The sequence below is a fragment of the Podarcis filfolensis genome (genome assembly GCF_964270895.1).
Source record: "Podarcis filfolensis genome assembly, chromosome: 1".
In the NCBI taxonomy this organism is placed as follows: Eukaryota; Metazoa; Chordata; class Lepidosauria; order Squamata; family Lacertidae; genus Podarcis; species Podarcis filfolensis.
In genome coordinates this window covers 56060699-56077842 of record NC_139604.1, presented here as the reverse complement: position 1 = coordinate 56077842, position 17144 = coordinate 56060699, and the positions used below count along the sequence as shown (strand labels likewise).

The 17144-nt window shown below is 46.0% G+C and overlaps 1 protein-coding gene across 6 annotated transcripts in view; it reads right to left on the bottom strand.

Moving 5' to 3' along the window:
• COL18A1 (collagen type XVIII alpha 1 chain) overlaps positions 1 to 17144 on the bottom strand; it is a 156520-nt gene that overhangs the window by 2527 nt on the left and 136849 nt on the right. For all 6 annotated transcript variants that reach the window (XM_083611263.1, XM_083611265.1, XM_083611264.1 and 3 more), the window contains 19 exons: positions 16878 to 16907; positions 15712 to 15738; positions 13646 to 13708; positions 12556 to 12630; positions 10985 to 11020; positions 10430 to 10483; positions 9392 to 9466; positions 8358 to 8432; positions 8183 to 8225; positions 7441 to 7503; positions 6524 to 6567; positions 5597 to 5719; positions 4725 to 4878; positions 4531 to 4607; positions 3794 to 3922; positions 3155 to 3190; positions 2387 to 2704; positions 1269 to 1466; positions 573 to 688 (listed from right to left, as the gene is read on the bottom strand). In XM_083611263.1, coding sequence (XP_083467389.1) covers positions 573 to 688; positions 1269 to 1466; positions 2387 to 2704; positions 3155 to 3190; positions 3794 to 3922; positions 4531 to 4607; positions 4725 to 4878; positions 5597 to 5719; positions 6524 to 6567; positions 7441 to 7503; positions 8183 to 8225; positions 8358 to 8432; positions 9392 to 9466; positions 10430 to 10483; positions 10985 to 11020; positions 12556 to 12630; positions 13646 to 13708; positions 15712 to 15738; positions 16878 to 16907 — 1736 coding nt within the window. The remainder of the gene's footprint in view (positions 1 to 572; positions 689 to 1268; positions 1467 to 2386; positions 2705 to 3154; positions 3191 to 3793; positions 3923 to 4530; positions 4608 to 4724; positions 4879 to 5596; positions 5720 to 6523; positions 6568 to 7440; positions 7504 to 8182; positions 8226 to 8357; positions 8433 to 9391; positions 9467 to 10429; positions 10484 to 10984; positions 11021 to 12555; positions 12631 to 13645; positions 13709 to 15711; positions 15739 to 16877; positions 16908 to 17144) is intronic.

The window sequence follows — 17144 nt, the reverse complement described above, 5'->3', positions numbered from 1 at the left end:
CTGAAACACACCAGAGTGTTAGGGGTTGCTTCACATGTAAGTGGCTGCAGATGCCCCAGCAATCACGGCTCCCCTTGGGCTGATGGCTTTATGGGCTCTATACAGTGTTGACTCTCAAAGCCACCCATTCTTGCCACATAAAGTGGGGGCAGTTGGTCTGGGCAGCATCTTGTAGGAATGAACTGCTGCCAGCCTTGGGATAAAATACCTGGGACATTTATTCCACTTCTTGACCTTGGATAGTCTTTCGGGAAGGAAAATAATGCTACACACGCATATTATACTGCTGGGGCAACATAAAATGCTTGGCGTAGCCGACCCACTTGGTGTCTAAACATTTCGTTCCTGAAAATCTGCCCCCAAGAGAAGCATCACATGGGGCTGGAAAAAGAATACAAGATAGCAAACACATTCCTCTTCTCTTTGCCTGCTCTTTATAAACAAAGGAATCTTCTTTGATGCCCTTGGAGTTGCAGAGCCAGAGAGGCCAGGCCCAGCTGGAGGGGCAGCAAACCTGCAACCATCGCACATTCCCAGATCTTCAGAGAAACAAAACCATTTCCCCCACCTACCATGCAGAGTCTCTCAGGACATCCCTTCCGTCAAAGGAGAAGATGCGAACCCCAGTTCTGAATGGAGCATCAGTGCCGGAGAAAAGGTTCTCCCAATTATTAAACAACAATTCATCCTGGAAAGGAACAGAAATGGGCAATGTAATAATGTAACTGCTCTGAGAATACTTTCTGCCTGTCTGATAACTTTGAGACAGGCTGCCCTTTCCATGGACAAGACCTTGGGACCTTGCATGTCCCAGGTTCACTCCCTGGTGCCTATGGTTTAAAATATCTCAAGCAACTGGTCTGGGAAAGGCCCCTGCCTGAGAACCTGGAAGGACAGCTGCCAGTCTCCCAGTTCAATGCAAGGCAGCTCTCTACAGAAGTATTCAAGGTGACGGCTTGGTCTGCATTACAGATCAAGCATTAAAGATAAAGGTATTACCAACATTCTCAAACTTTTCAAAGTTGGTTTAAACCTTTTTATAAAAAGTAAATAAACATTAGGTGTTGTTAAGAGATGATGATGCTGCCTTGCAGGTTTGCCCCTGACCACTAGTCTTGATGTGTAGTTCTAGCCTCAGTTAACACCACTTAGAGGCTGCAATCCTACACAGGGCAGGAAAGGAAGACAGCAATCCCATCGCTGAGCTTCATGTTTGCCTTCTGCTGTCATGAAGCGTTGTGTTTGCTCAGGCCTCTGACCAGACGTACCCTGAGGTTGACAATGGGCACCGTGCCCCTGTCTGCTCTGCGCACTATGCTGTAGAGGTCTTGCAGTCGGGAGGAGAGGAACGCTCGGAAGGTGCCCGTCAGTCCAACCTCCCTGGCTTGCTGGAAGCACTGGAAGTCAGCTCCTCGGATGCCCCGCATGCTGCCACTCAGGGGAGTGTTCAGGGCTATGAGGTGGAGCTGGAAAAGCAAGAAGATGACCACACATGAGAGGGAGCCTGTACCAATACACAAGGGAGCTCTCAGTGCAACTGGCAGAGGTGCTAAGAATGCAAGGGGGAGGAATGTCCAGCCACCATAATACAAGCAGCCAGTCAGCGATGGGGCTGAGCATGGGGGTTGGGGGTCTTTGCACCCTGATTCCTGCTGCTGCTGCTTTCTAGGACTCCTGAGAATCATGAGAGGCCAGGCCTGTTATTTCTCTCACTGGAAATCATTCATTGTTGGGCGGGGGGGACATTTCAGAAGCAGTTTGCCTATTCAATGGTTATGTCCACAAAACAGTCAAATTATAACTAAAATGCAGAGGATATAGTATGTAGTAACACCCTCGCCCTCATCAAAGCTATTGCGACATGGCTCTGGGATGCATTCCATCAAATGAGAACTGGATATATGGTACAAATTGTGTGGTGTGGACTAGCCAGCTTGGCAGCCCCTGTAGTCTCTTCTTCAAAGGCATCCTATACCAATGGTGGCCCTATGGAGCAGCCTTCCAGCCTGGGATGGAGTGGCTTCATTGTTGACTGGCTGCCTACATCTGAAGCAAAGGGATGCAGGATGCAGGCACCCTCTCTGAGGGGATTGGGCCCTTTGGGCCCTTCAAGCCTTGAACTCGCAGGGGCCTCTTGCTCATTCATCCCTACTGCTGGCAAAGAAGCCCATTCAGACTCCTCATTGCTAGTGGCAGACCATCATGCTAAGCTAGGTGGACAACCTGTACAGAGGAACCCTTCACAATGGAAGTCGAAGGCAGGGGACCCTTTGGTGCCAGCTGCTTTCGTGACCCTACTCTCGGTGTCTTTATGTAGGGCCAATTGAGGCAGCCACCCAGGCAAAACTGCAGCAGGGGACTCTGCCAACGTGTGCAGGGCACTCACAGCAGGCTGGAAGTCATGGTGGGTGTGGACGGCAGAAGGAGCGGCATCAGGCTGGCGGTTGAGGAAGAAGGCGTTCAGTGGCTCCTGCTGGTGCTGGGCTCCCTGGTGTGGCTGGTGGATGGCGGGTTGCTCAGGAAGGCGGTGCTGGTTGGCCACACTCTCATCCCCTCTCCAGGGCTTGGCAGTGGAGTAGGCGCTGTATTCTCGGTGGGAATGTACAGGCAAATGCTGTTGGAAGGGGCGCTGGGATCCAGATGATGAAGCTGTTCCTCCATGGGAGTAGTGGACATTGGGAGGCCTATCATATACCTCATTGTCCTGCAGTGGAACAAAGGGTAATGTTCCTAGAACCCTTTCTAAGTGTCCTCTTAAAGGGTCCATCTCACAGAAGAGCACAGGTCAAATAAAGCCACCCCCACCCGCAGCACAATCATCTGGCTGCATTACCAGCAGAGCTAAGCATGTACACCACCAATCTGAACAACAGCCAGCTACATCAGCTGCATCCCAGTATGGGTGATCCAAAATCCTCAGTAGCCCACTGTGGACCTGATCATTCAAGTCACACTCCCCCTGCAGGACATGCCTCATTGGGATTTTCCCTGATATATACCGGAGTGCACCATATAGGTCACCATGTATTGAAATCCAAGCACTAAAGAACATTGTAAAGATTGCTAATCCCTGGATCTCAAAACTCCTAGCAAGCTTGGAATGACCCACAATAGACCCAGTCTATGCTACAACACCAGGTAATGTTTCACTTACCAGCCCAGGGCCAGAGATAGATATTCTTTCCTCAAGCTGAAATTAAATCAGAACAAGTCATTATGCATTTATATGATGTGTTTTGCTTGCTTTGTAACACTTATAAGATCTCTCGGTTGGTATTATTATCTCAATTGCAGGTCTGAAGTCTTGCCTAAGACCACCCAATGAATTCATGGTTGAGGAAATACCTCATCCAGGGAATTCCCAGCTCACAGTTCACTCTATACCACCAGCACCCTATTACTATTATTCTTTAGGGTGAATTTTGCTATTTTCAAATGCATATTTGGTTTTGGAGGGAAAGGAAACATTTGCCAGAATGAAATAAAGCTGTAGTTGTTGCAACCTGAAACTTATCCAGGAATTCATTTGGTAAGGAGGAAACAATGTCTATGGATCCCATATCAGATTGTTTCCAGTAAGCTTCTTCCAAATCAAGCCAGAGGAAGCTCATTCATCACTACAAGGGAGCGTTTCTTCCTGGCATTGCATTCTCTCTGTGTGTATAAATTAGCAGTGGGTTCTGCATTGCTCTGAGCGTCTGCCAATACCCCACAGAGAAAGACCGCTCTCCAAGGTAGTAGTCCACCTACAGTCTTACCCCGAGACTGCTGTGTTCACACACATCATACTCACAAGGACTCTCCTGAAACCACTGCGGACACGGATGTAGAGCTCTTCTCTGTCCCGGATGAAAAGGAGCTGTCCTTCTGGCACCTCATGCGCTCTGCCCATCATGCTCTGATAGGTTGGCAAGATTCGCAGCTGCCGGAAAACAAATCATTTGAAAAAGGAACAACAAAAAGGGCGCAGCCATTCATCAGTCTGAAGTACGAGGTGGTGGCTCACCATTAATACAATTTATATTTGGTGCCCTTGTAAACTGCAGGCATATTGATGACAGCCCTTGCTTTAATCACACAGGGTTCTTCATCAAATAGAGAGCACCTGAGTTATAATAGGTCATAGTTACAGTCAGATTCACAAGCCAGAAGCCAATGACAAACTTCACGTTCATCACTCTTACAGTGTTATCATGTCTATTACAACAAATACTTGTCGTAATTCCCAGAAATTGGAGTGGCGTTCCTTTCAATTAGCATCCTAGAGCTTTCCAGAACTAGCAACAGCTGTTCCTATTTGCAGGGCTAGCAGCAGCTGCTGCTGCTGCTCCTATTGGACAATAAATGGTTGTCCGTGTTCATAGATGGAGCATCATCAATCACTCCGGCAGCGGCAATCTCTAGCCAATTTGTTAAATCCTTGCTTGAGCAAAACCCATCAGGGCCACCCACAGGAAGGTAACTTGCTCCACCCCCACGAAAGGAACACCACTGTGTGGGCTGCAGTGACCCACTGCCTCTTTTTCTTACCCCAGAAGATGATGCATCACTGGTGCCTGGAGTTCCCGGTGGTCCTGGCGGCCCCGGTGGCCCAGGAATACTGATCGCTGGAAATGAAACAAACCCAGAGCTAAAGCAGGTATATTCGCACAAAGCTTGTTTTTAAGGCCTAAAGCAGGGCCATTTGTAATGAGTAGCTGGGAAAGGATCGGGTATCTACTCACATTGCCTATGGGGTCCTGGAAAGGAAGGGGGTCCTGGAGGGCCAGGTGGACCCGGGGGTCCTGGGGTCCCTGGGCGCCCCTCAAATCCTGCGCCAGGAGGCCCTTGGGGGCCAGGAGGGCCAGGGGCCCCTCTAATACTGTCCCCTTTGGGGCCCTGAAGAAGCAAATAACATACATGTATATTAGAACCACTGATGTTTTACTCAGTGGCAGAAACATCCACCTGCCGGTACTGATCCCCCTAAGCAATTAATTACATTCATAACCAAATGCATAGTTCTAATCCTTCCTCCCCCTTTCTCCTTCCATTGCCCCACACAAACACATTCCTCTTCCAGCTTCCTAGGCCCTGCAGCACATGGAGCAAAGGAAATGTCAGAGTTTAGCTCCATGCCCCAAGGAAAATTATCCAAAGCTCTAACAACCAGTAACCTTTCCACTCCAGGTGCCCACCCCACAACTTGCCTCCTCTCTCACTTCCCTTGTTCTCCCGCCTGCTACTACAGTCTCCACTGCTTCTGCCACTCTGGGCAAAACAGCATTTGTAATGGTGGACAGCCTCATGGGATAAGAGAAGGCTATTCACAAAGCAAACCCTCTCCTCCCCACCATCACGATGATGTAAAACAAAATCTTCCACGTGTGGCAGCTACCCTACTCTGCCTAATGGCAGGGACTGCAATGCATTTGAGAACTTCTGCACTTTGGAGATTGGGTTTTTATCCTTCTCTGCCCAAATCCCCTACCAAAGGTGCCATTTGCACACTCAGTTTCCCCTGCCTTGGTAAGTATTATAGAATGCAGAAGACTATCCCGTGGTAGAAAGATGTTGGCCACCACCCCTCGTAACAATGCAGTGTGGGGTATCTCACCGGAAGACCAGGATATCCTGGGGGGCCTGGGGGTCCAACAGCACTTGATCCAAACAATCCTCCTCCGCCTGGTTCACCCTTTTCACCTTTCAGACCTGGGTCCCCTCTGTCCCCTCTTTCTCCCTATGGAAAGATATTAAATAAGCAAATAGACAGTGGTCAAACAAAATGCATTCTCCTATCTCACCTTCAAGGTTAGCACTACTTCCTTCTAGACTTGTTCCTCTGGCTTGTCCACACTTCCCCTTGTGCTGTGCCTAGAAAACGAGTCTGAGCAGTTTTCTGCTTGACCCATGCTTTCTAGGCACGAGTCAGAGTGGTCTGTCACATTAGGGAATATCTGAGTAAAATTGGTTCATTGGGCAGACCTCTCTCTCCTACATCTTGCACCCAGCACCAATACACCAGTTGAACTTCAGTTGTTCAGCCATTGTAATGACAGGTGAAGATACCTCCTAGCTGAAGCTTCAGCAATATTCAGGGGCAACTAATGTGAAAACCATCAAAACTGACAAAGGGGAAGAGCAAGAGAGAAAATACAATCATTCAAAATATCTTAGATAAAATAACTGGTTTTTAATTGTATTATGCTGGTTGTGATGATGACGGCTGGTTATAAAGCTTTATGTTTTTGTATTGTACGATGGTCTTCATCATTTGTTTGCTGTCCTTCAATTTATTTTTTTTAAAAAACCACTATGAAAGCCACCTTACAAGGATAGTTACCCAAAAAGGCAGCTTATAAAGTTTAGAAGCAAAGAGTACCGTAAATCAAACAAAAAGTCTTTTTGCCAATCCTTGTGACCCTGACCTCATTAAATGCAAAGCGGCCCAAACATGTTAGCCATCCTAGTGTGTCCTCCCCCTGCAAAACCCCTTAAGCTTCTTTTTAAATCTGTATATTCCTCCCAAATGGCAGACACTTACCCTGAAGGTGGAGCCAAATCTGCTGAGGTCATAAGGGAACTGGCCTTGTGACAAAGGGAGAAGAAAGGGAGAAGAATGAGGTGTTCGTAACGGCAAAGAAACCAACTCTGCTCAATGTGGGGCTTCTTTCCATTGTGATCTTTGGATCTTTCTCTTACGATGGGCCTTCGTGGCACAAGCCAGCCATTTATGACTGTATGGAAAGGGCTTTTGTGCTTGCACTGGGTGCAAAATTTGGAAGCAATACTCATGTAAAATGTATTATTTTAGCTTGTGCTAATAAGCCTGGTACTTGTACCGATAAGGCTTGCACTGTGTGTAACTTTTACAGATTTTTCTCCAGGAGGACACAGACAAGCTCAGCTAGGCTTTGGCTTCCTGCACAATGAAAAGGAGGGGCCATAGTACGTCTGTTGCCTGCTTTGCACATAGGTTTGATCTCTGGCTTCTATGCTTAAGGTAGTGAAGGTGCCACCGGTGCATGTAACTTGACTAGATGACACCAGGTTTATTCCAGCCCTGCAGGTCTTAGGTTTTGTAGAGTACTCCGTGGTAAGCAGTGCAAGAACTAGCCTGTACAAAAGCTGTTGGATGCACCTAGCAAGAGACATAAAATAGGGACAATAGGCTAATAGTGACAGAAACCTGCTGCAAAACAAGAACTTGTGTGGTGCAGCCACCTCAGAATAACACACCTAAACCACAGCATGCTCCAGGTCTAAGGCAGGAGCAGGGAGGTTAATTGGAGGTGTGCAATGCTTAGATACGAGTTGAGTGCCACACGGCTCAAGCACATGAGCCAAGTCACAAGAGGCTTCCATGACTGCCACTAGCTCATGAATCCATGATAGCTCTTGGTAAGTGTTGGTTAAAAGGTGGAAGTTAAATGCAAGTAGCAACACTGCAGGAAATCTTACCTGGGGGCCCAGGAGGACCCACATCACCTTTTTCTCCCTTCGGACCAGCAGAACCATGGTAGCCTGAAACAAAGTCCTGGCATAAGGCTAGACAGTCCCCAAGAGCCAGTGAGAAGGCACCGCACATCCATAGTCCAGAACCGCTAGAGGAAGGTACTGATTTATACTATCATGCAAGGGTATCAATTGCACATTCGGTTCAGATTAAAATGATTCCAAATGCTTTTTAGAAGGAAACAATGTTATGGTTCTGTACAGCAAGGGTAGCTAATCTTTCCAGGTGCAAGGGCCACATCAGCCTGCAATGCTGTGGGCCGCATGGCAGCTGCCCCACAGCTGGCATGTGCCCAATCATCAGATGGGATGATCTGCAAACACCCCACCCAGCCAAGTATCATGATAAGGGTGAAAACAGCTGTGTTCCCACTAATGCTCTACACCATTTTTTTCCTCTAGTGGCATTGCTACTGCCACCATATTGGTTCAGGGGGCTGGTGTGCAACCAGGAAAGGTTTGGTGGGCTGGATCAGGCTGGCAGGCCAGCAGGTCCCAATGCCTACTTGTGCAAAGACTGGCATTAATATGGGAAGTCTTTAATGGTGACCCATAGAGCACCATGGAAAAGGAATTATGAATCCACCCTTTCCTGCTGCTATAGAGGGATTCACCCCCGGAATCTGATGGGGAAAGCCGATCTTTGTCATCCAACCCCATGCTTTAACCGCTTCTGCAACATCCTTACCAGGCAATCCTGGAGGCCCGGGTGGTCCCACTTCACCAAATGCCTGAAGTTGCAAAATAAATAAAATATGAAATACATTATTACCCAATCATTGTATAGCTAACAAGACATTCAGTTTCTGGCATTTACACGTGTTTCCCCCCAGCAAGGAAAATGCACGTAGGCCATTACTCACATTGTTGTCATAAATAGGCACTATGCTGCCCGGAGGACCTGGGGGGCCAGGAGGGCCAGGGAGCCCTGGAGGACCCTAGAGAGAGGAAGAGAAAAACAGACATCCCATTAATTATGTGGGTAACTGACTGAGAACAGAACACACTGAACAGAACGGGACACTAGCCAATATCCACTCAACAGTGACAATTCTGCGACCACCCTGTGTCTTTGTGGGTGGTGGGTGCTGCTCCTGGTTTTAACTGGAACGCAAGATTGTGCGATGTGGCATTGCTTTTACTTCCAGGACTTGCGGTCAACTCAAAAGGTGGAAGACAGGAAGATGACACAGCCCGTGGAATGCATCCTGCACTCTGTTCCACCTCCTTATCATGCATGTCATCGGCATTTACAAAAACAAACAAGGTTTGTGTTTCTTTCCACCACCCACAGACAATACTTCCCCCAAATCCCAGACTCCAGGACTCCAGATTTCAAATATTTCATCATTCTGTGTGCAACAGCAGAGGAAATCAGAGTGTTCACACACAATATACTTGACAAAATTGTTCTTGCAGTGCATGGACCAGCATTAGCATTGCTTTACTAGAATCCACATGGTGGGTGGTTATGGCACTCTAGGATTGGTGCAAGAGAGCCCAGGGGTCTGGCAACAGCACAGAATTAGGCCTATGATTTTGCTTGCCTCCCCAGTGCTGTGCTGTGCTGCTGCCTGCTCCCTGGTTCTAAGTAGACCAGAAGCAAAATCACTCCAAGGCAAAGGGGATGCAGCACACATGAGAAATAGTGCTCTCACAAAAATGCTTGGCCACTGCTGCATTTGGATACTTGCAGCCACACTAGGACAAGAGCAAGGTCGTTTTCAGATGCCCCTTGGGGAGGCATGAGACCTTTTTCTTCTCTCATAACAGAGTCTGATGATGCTCGTGCTCGGGGTTACAGTGGGATACAAAGGCCATCAAAGCTAGCAGCGCTGCATGCCAGCCTTCAGCATAAACTGCACCATGCAGAGAGATGTGTCAGTTTCCCACTTACCCTTAAGCCCAGACCTCCACTTGCGTCTGCTGGGTCACCTTTTTCTCCTTTCAACCCGTTCATACCAGGTCGGCCCTGCAAAGGACAAAAAGCCACTGCTGAGTCAGCTTAATGGACCCTTGTAATGACACAGCACTAATGAGGATCCAGAGTACAAAAAGTGCTACAAACATCACCTTTTGTGCTCCCATCAGGTGAAGTGAAAGGGCAAAGAAAGAAGAATCTACTGAGATCTCACAATTTCTCTATGGGGAGCTCCTACATACTACTCCTGAAACTAAATGCCTCAAGAGTAGGTAAAACTATGTTGCGGTTCTGTCTCGAATAGATGATTTAACTGCAAAGGCCAGAGCTGTTGATATGAGGTTAGAATTAAAGGGAACAAACAGCAGGTGAAACCCTTGGTACTTTCATAGATCCCTGAAGGAAGCTCATGGCAGATTTTGCTGGTGTTACATGACAAACCTCTGTCCTTTCTTAGCACTGTCACACACCAGCAAGACATAGAGACACTAACCAAGCCAGAGCCACTCTGTTGAACAAGATGGTGGAAAGAGGGGCTTGTAGGACCAGGAGAAGGGCAGGTTCATCCTGACTAGAGAAAAACAACCCTGAAGAAAGAAATGCAGGGACAAACCTTGTGTTGGTAGGAGCAGCATGGCAGGATCTCACAGCAGAACGTGAGACAGAGGATGGTCCTGTTGTATGTAAATGTACCCAGAGCCTCCATGCTTATGGCAGGAGGGAGTGCCAGCTGAGGGGACCTGGAAGCATAATTCCACTTCCAGATGCATGCAGAGCCACTGAGGGTTTGTTATGGCGCTTGCATCGTTTTACCTAGGATCCCCTTTTGTTAATGGTTCAATCTGGAGTGAATTAATGCTGGAGTCTGATTTCTGCAGCTTCCCTTCGAATTTCTATCTAGCAGAGAGGCAACAGTGACTATTCTAGAGGTGGATGAATTTACTTCTCTTCCCCCATTCCGTTTATGATAAGGGAATGTACACTTGAAGACAATCTAAAAATCAAAATTCTTACAGGTCTTCCAGGAAAGCCGATTTCTCCTTTCTGTCCATGTCGCCCAGGTGGCCCCTAGAAGCAGAACAGAGAGAAAAGGCAGGCTTAGAAAGATGGCAAGAGATTGTAAATGAGAGTTCCTGCAATATCTGTGATGTAATACCATCTGCTACAGGATTTATAATTCCAAATGGAAGCAGAAGGCAAGGAAATCATCATTCCCTCCAATAGCAAACTCGGGGAAGTGAGTGCTGACAAAATATATACACCAGAGGGGAGAAGGATACCCTGCTTACACTCCTTATGGCTTACAGAAACTTGGGGAAGGGCAGGCAGAAACCTGAACAGAAGGACTCCTACTAGGAGACGAAAACACACTGCAATATTTGGCTGCAGACTCGACTTTCCTAAGTAATCACACTTAGATAAATAGGAGCTACACAAAAGCTCTACTAGCAATACCACACACAACAATAACAACAGAAAGGATAATTTAATTCTATCATTTGTGCTTAATGGATGTTTAGATCTATGTAAATTCCTTGCATATAAGCAAAGATACCCTTTGTAACTTACTGCTGGTCCCACAGGTCCTCGCAGGCCTGGTTCACCCTGGCAATGAAAGCAGAGGCAATTAGACCCTCCAGACAAGCTGCTTACACTCACCCTGATTTGCTTGCGCAGTTTACAGCGAGCTTAGATTATCTTCAGTCTTTATTAAGCATTCATTTCTATTTGTTTGCAGGGTGGATATACAACAACAAACATTCATCCTGCATTCACCTGGTTTTATTGTGGGTGGCTACATGCCTTTCCCTTAGCTAATTCTTCACTCCACATTTTTCAATGCATTTCCCCACCACTTTCTAAACAGCAAATAAGCCAAATCATTTTTAAAAGTGGATTTCTTCCACTAGGGCAACAGAGCCCTTTAGTCCACTTGAAATGTGCATACCTAATGTTCTGGCATGCGCTTGAATCCCTCCCGCAAAATAGTGAGAGTCTGGAGGTAGCCCACACTACTTTTTAGAACAGCCCCGCTTCACAACCCAAGTACTTTGCATTACTGGAGTGTATCCTCGATATCTGATAATGCCTCTTGCTTCTCTGCATGAAGACTACAGAGGGGTTTGTGAGTGTGTGTAGAAACTAGCTTACTGGACAAAGTTGAAATGTACATTTGCCATTCTGTACACTTGCCTCTGGGCTCCATCTGCCACTGACCTTGGCGGGTTGCCCTGAAGGGAATGTCCTGATTTAGAGCACCCTGGGCTAGAGGCAAGCCCATGGTCGCTAAGGGTCAAACTAGACATTCATTAGAGATTTTGCATGCATCTGCATATATTTTTTTCTCTTATATAATACAGACATGTGAGGGGATAATCCTTTTCAAGGATTGCCTCTCCAGCACAATAAGAATGACCCCACAAACAGGCCTCGTGGCTAAAAGTCTTAGGGGGAGACACCTCCTTTGGAGGCTCCTCCGCTGTGATTATTCAGATCTTGCTGGGGAGGGAGGGGAGATAAGACTTGTTATGTGCTGCCTTCAACCCCTGCCTTTGCCTGTAATTAAATAATAATATTAATAAACTAGATATGAGCAAATAAACACTTTATGGTCCTTAACAAAGAAAGGGAGACTCTTCTCTCTCTCACACACACACACTCTTACCAGGGTGGTAACTGGGGAGAGACAAAGCAACACTGGTATAAACATCTTATTGCTTGGGACATCCCAAAACCTGGCAGCGCCCATCTCCCCTGCCCACTCGATGACCACACAAAGGCTGTGAGTGGTTCTTGCCAGAGAACCACCTCACCAACCACAGTCACTTTCATGGTCACATTGCAATGAATACTCTCTCCTCCCTTTTCCCAGAAAAGATCTGAATGGTACAGATCACATGGGTAATCCCATGTGTGCGTTTGCTAACACAACTTTTGCAGAGGGTGCACATCCAAAAACTCAGTAGCACACTCTCCCAGATGCATGGGTGGCAGCTCTCAATCTTTCACTCTCTTTTAGAGGGACTCTATACCAGTCTTTACACCATGGAGGGGAAAATCCTTCCGCTTCTTGTTATACAGTAGCAAAACTGGGTAAGTGAGAGAGAGAAAAATTCAAATGAAAGCATGCTTATTTCTACCTTATCTCCTTTTGGATTAGTTGATATGACTGTACCATCAGGACCGATTATAACCCCCGGCTCTCCTTTTTCACCCTGTCCAAAAGACAAATGGCAAGAATGAAGACAAAATGCTTGTGAAAATATAAACTTTGCAAAACAGGCAAAAAATTTCCTCTGGAACCAGGCCTCTGGCCTTTAACTATATGCAGCCTTTTAGAAATAGGTGGAAAGTTTTAATGTATTTATGGGGGGGGGGTGTTGTTTGGTTGTAAGTCATTTTAGGTTGTTATGGGCAAGATAAAGAGACTAAAAAAATGTAATAAATAATTACAATTGAAACATTGGTCCAGTGGAAACATGACCCATGTTATAAGCTATCTAGTACAATGATCTTATTGAAGCAAGATTCCCCAACAGGGGATGATGGCTGGCAATAGTGAGCATTTGGGGAGAGTTCATGGAAGCATGAAATGCTATGCTTGCCATGCCCTTAACCAATCACTGTAAGGCTGAAGAAGTACAAAGAAATAGAAATTGGTATTTTGGAAAGATATTTGGATTATGGAAAACGATTTGGAACTAAGGCTGCAATCCTAACCATGTCTAATCAAAAGAAAGTCCTACTGAATTCAAAGGGGCTCACTCCCAGGTAAGCAGGGTTAGTTAGGGTTGCAGCCTAAGACCAGGAGCCAAATTGTAAGAATCCTCTTGATAGTGGAGAAATTTGCATTTTGGTGATCAAGTTGCAAACTGGAATGCTTTGCTCCAGAGGGTAGGACTCAAACCAATGGCTTCAAGTTACAAGAAAGAAGATTCCAACTAAACATCAGGAAGTACTTTCGGACAGAGCTGTTCAACAGTGGAATGGACTCCCTCAGAAGGTGGTGGACTCTCCTTCCAGGGAGGTTTTTAAGCAGAGGTTGGACGACCGCTTGTCATAGGATTGTAGAGTGGGAAGGGAGCATGAAGGTCAATTAGTTCAACCCCCTGCAATGCTGGAATATTTTGCCCAAGATGGGCTTGAACCCGTGACCTTCATGGATGCTTTGAGATTCCTAGATGAGCCTTGGGGGTCCCTTCCAACTCTACAATTCTATGATTGTCTTACCTTTGGACCTGAAGAGCCTGGAACACCTGCAGATCCTGTGTCACCTTTTGGTCCCACTGGGCCCTGGAATCACAGAGAATTACAACTGATGACATTGACACATGGCCCATCTTTTCAGTACTAGGAGTCAGGGAGGCAATATTGTTTGTTTGTTTTGCTCCCCAGCCCCCAACTGCACACCCTTTACCTAGGGATATTAAAGCATGCTGTGAGCCAACAGGCCCCCTCCTTTGTTTTGATCCGCTTGCCTTGGCCTAAGGATGAGCCTCTGGTCTACGAATAACACCAAGCAAGCCATCAAAATAGTAGTCTTCATGTTTTGGGGGGAAGCTGACTGTGGAAAGCACCAGAGAAGCCCTGCTTTAAAACAAGTCAGGCCAATCTGCACATTCATTATTATTATTATTTTTTTAAAAACCTATTAAGAGTTCTCAAAGGAGTTTGGTTATTGGTGCTAGTCCATCTGTACTTTCTCCCCTTTGTAGATTTGCGGGTGGTTTGTCTTATTCTCCTGGTGCAAGCTAGCACAGCCTGCAAATGGGAGGAAAAACTAATCGGAAAAGTGGGGTTTAAGGCTGGAAAAAATGCCAGAGAAAATCCATTTAGTGATCTACCTAGTTTGAAAAGCTATGTGCACTTTAGCTCTCAAAATGTGGGAGCAGCAAGTGATACAGCAGGACTGGTGTCTGCTGCTCCCTGCCTGGGATGCTGAGGAAATGGAAAGAAGCAAAAGGAGGAGTGCCTTGCAACCACCTCCCCACCCCTACACACACACACACACACATCCTTCCTGTTTTGTTCTCTCTCGTTCCATTCCTTGTCCAATATACACAACCGCTGACAAAATAAAAACAAGCAAAACATAACAAAAGCTCGATTGCTGCCAAGCCTCAAAGCTGCCCTCCTTTGCATCTGGTTGCTCTAGGGCAGCTCTCAGCCAGAACAGCCCCCAGGGGGGAGAGCTGCTCACTGAGGCTTGGAGCAAGGTCACCCAACCCCTCGCCAGGGCCAGTTCACACACATTCATTCTGACTTCAATTGGCTCTGTTCAGAACATATTAGTACAGCTGCAAAGTCTGTAGTAGTAGTAACAGGCTGCTGTGGGGTGTTTTTATGGGGGGGGGGAGGTGAATCATACAATTGACAGGCAAATCTACAGTCAAAGAAATTCAAGCTCAAGTCACAGTGCCAAGTCTTTAAAAAGGGGGTTGTGAATAGACACTTGCCTGATCAGCTGTGCCAAAATTGTCTCCTGGTGACCAATCTAGGAAGCTTTATAAAACTTTTTTTTTTTACACATAGATGTCAGTAAATGGACTAGTAAATTGGTTTGTTTGTTGGAGGACTTACTCGCAGTGCTGACTTAGGGCTCATTCACACTTGTTTTTGGGCTGCACTTTCTATGTACAAGTCCGGGATTTCTAGGTTTCTGTCAGAGTGTTCCCCTCCCCTTCCTGCCGCTTACCCCAGGGAAACCTGTGTTTTACTGCTGAATCGGAGCAAACGGCAATCAGGTTTTCAGCAGATTGTCATTTCTCCAATTCAGCAGCAAATAAATGGCTTTCCTGGGGAAAATCTGCAGAAGGTGGAGGGGAAAACACTCCAACCTGGACCAGGAAAACCCAGAGCTGTACCTAGAAAGCGCAGCACAAAAGGAAGTGTGCATTGAGCCCTTATACACGTGCTGCAATTTTTCTCTTGTAACAGAGGATGCCACTGTATACTAAGAAAAAACTTTGACATGCCCTCCCCTCTCCAACCACTGGTAAACTGCAAAGATGTACAGCAGCCAAATTCTTACAATCTGAGCACTGTGAAGCCACCGGGCCGTATTCAACCACATTTTTGCACTAGCACAAGGGGATTCTCCCTTCCCTCCATGTGCGCCCTATGCTGTCCCCAAATCTGTCCTGGAGGGTTGGGAACAGATTTAGGGGGGACACAGGTGAGAGAAGAGGCAGAGATGGTTCTGTTGCACAAGGAGAAATCCTGGCACTGAAGGAATGATCTGCTTAGTGCTACATTGAACATTACCCCGTATGACTAGTACTGGGTCAACTACTTACTGGAAAGCCAGCATGCCCTTGTTTGCCCTGCAAGAAGAAATAGGGTAGCATAAATAACATATAAAATATATAATAGTATTATCTCCAGCCCTTTAAACTTTAAAATAAATTGTTTGCACATAATCAGTCGAGCCCAAATGTGTGGGTCACTATAGTTGCTCAGCCATGGTCTTGGAAACAGAGGCTGAGCCCTAACACAGTGTGTCAAATTAGGCCGTGTGGTGAGGATAATGGGGGATGTCTCATCATTCATTCTCACTCTTGCGCCAGCTTAGCTTCTGAAGCAGTTTATAAGAAGTGCCTTTGTACATCTGTATGGATATGATGCACATCAGCAATGTGAGGCTCTGCAGCGCAGATGTTTTTATGCTTGATGCTTATTTATAATTGACATCTGTGACAGGTGGATGTTGAGTCAGCCTCCTGAAGACCCAGGAACCAATCAGGGCTGGGTGCAGTGCCATCCAATTGGGAGAGAGTAGAGAACAAAAAGTCAGAACAACAGTTAAACTGTCAGATAAGGTTGGACTTTCAAGTAAAGATCAACTAGGGCTTGGTTGGAGCCTAGATAGGGCTTCGAAATGGTTTAGCTGGGGATTAGTCAGGTGGTTAGGGGCTTGCTAAATAAGGCAACAATATTATTCCCCTGTGGGGAAGGAAAATATCTTAGAAGGGGCTAGAAGTGATTTAATGGCCATTCTAGGAGGAATCAGTTTAATCAGAAACAGGTTTAAAGTGAAGGTTTAAGTAAAGTACTTAATTTCTTCTGTAAAGTGCTGTTGACTGAAACAAAGTGCATTGCCTTATCAGTGAAATCAATAAGCTCTAATGCTCATCAAATACATTTAAATAAAATTCCAGTTTTGTTTATATAGTGCCTCATCCTTACTTTGATCCTCTGGCTGAGGGATAAGTTTCCTTTCACAATATTAAAAATCCTTGCTGTTGGTTATCAGAAAATGCTACCACATAAAGATAATACCAGACCTCTCAAGTGTTACTGACAGGGAGTGTCTAAGTGTTTAAACACCCCAAACCAGATCACATTACCTCACTCCCATCTTTATTTTTTTCCATTCCCATCTTATTGAGGGAGTTTGCCACAACATCCTTCTCACTAAGTCGGAATAAAATGATCACTAGGATAGAAACTGCTTTTTACTTACCTCTGGGCCTGGCAGAGTAGGTAAGGTTTTCTATAAAAAATAATGAAAGGGTATACTTAAAATGTGATCTTTATTTTATTCCCTCATATTCTTTGGTGGGGCAAACTAAAGTCTGACCCAAAGTCCAGTAAAATGCCACAAATTTCTTACCAATGACCCTGAATTGTTTATTCTTATTCCTACCATTATCCTGTCATTTCTATTAAATCAACAGTAGCTGGAGAAAAGAGATGGGCTTGAATTCAAATCTAACATTACATACCATGG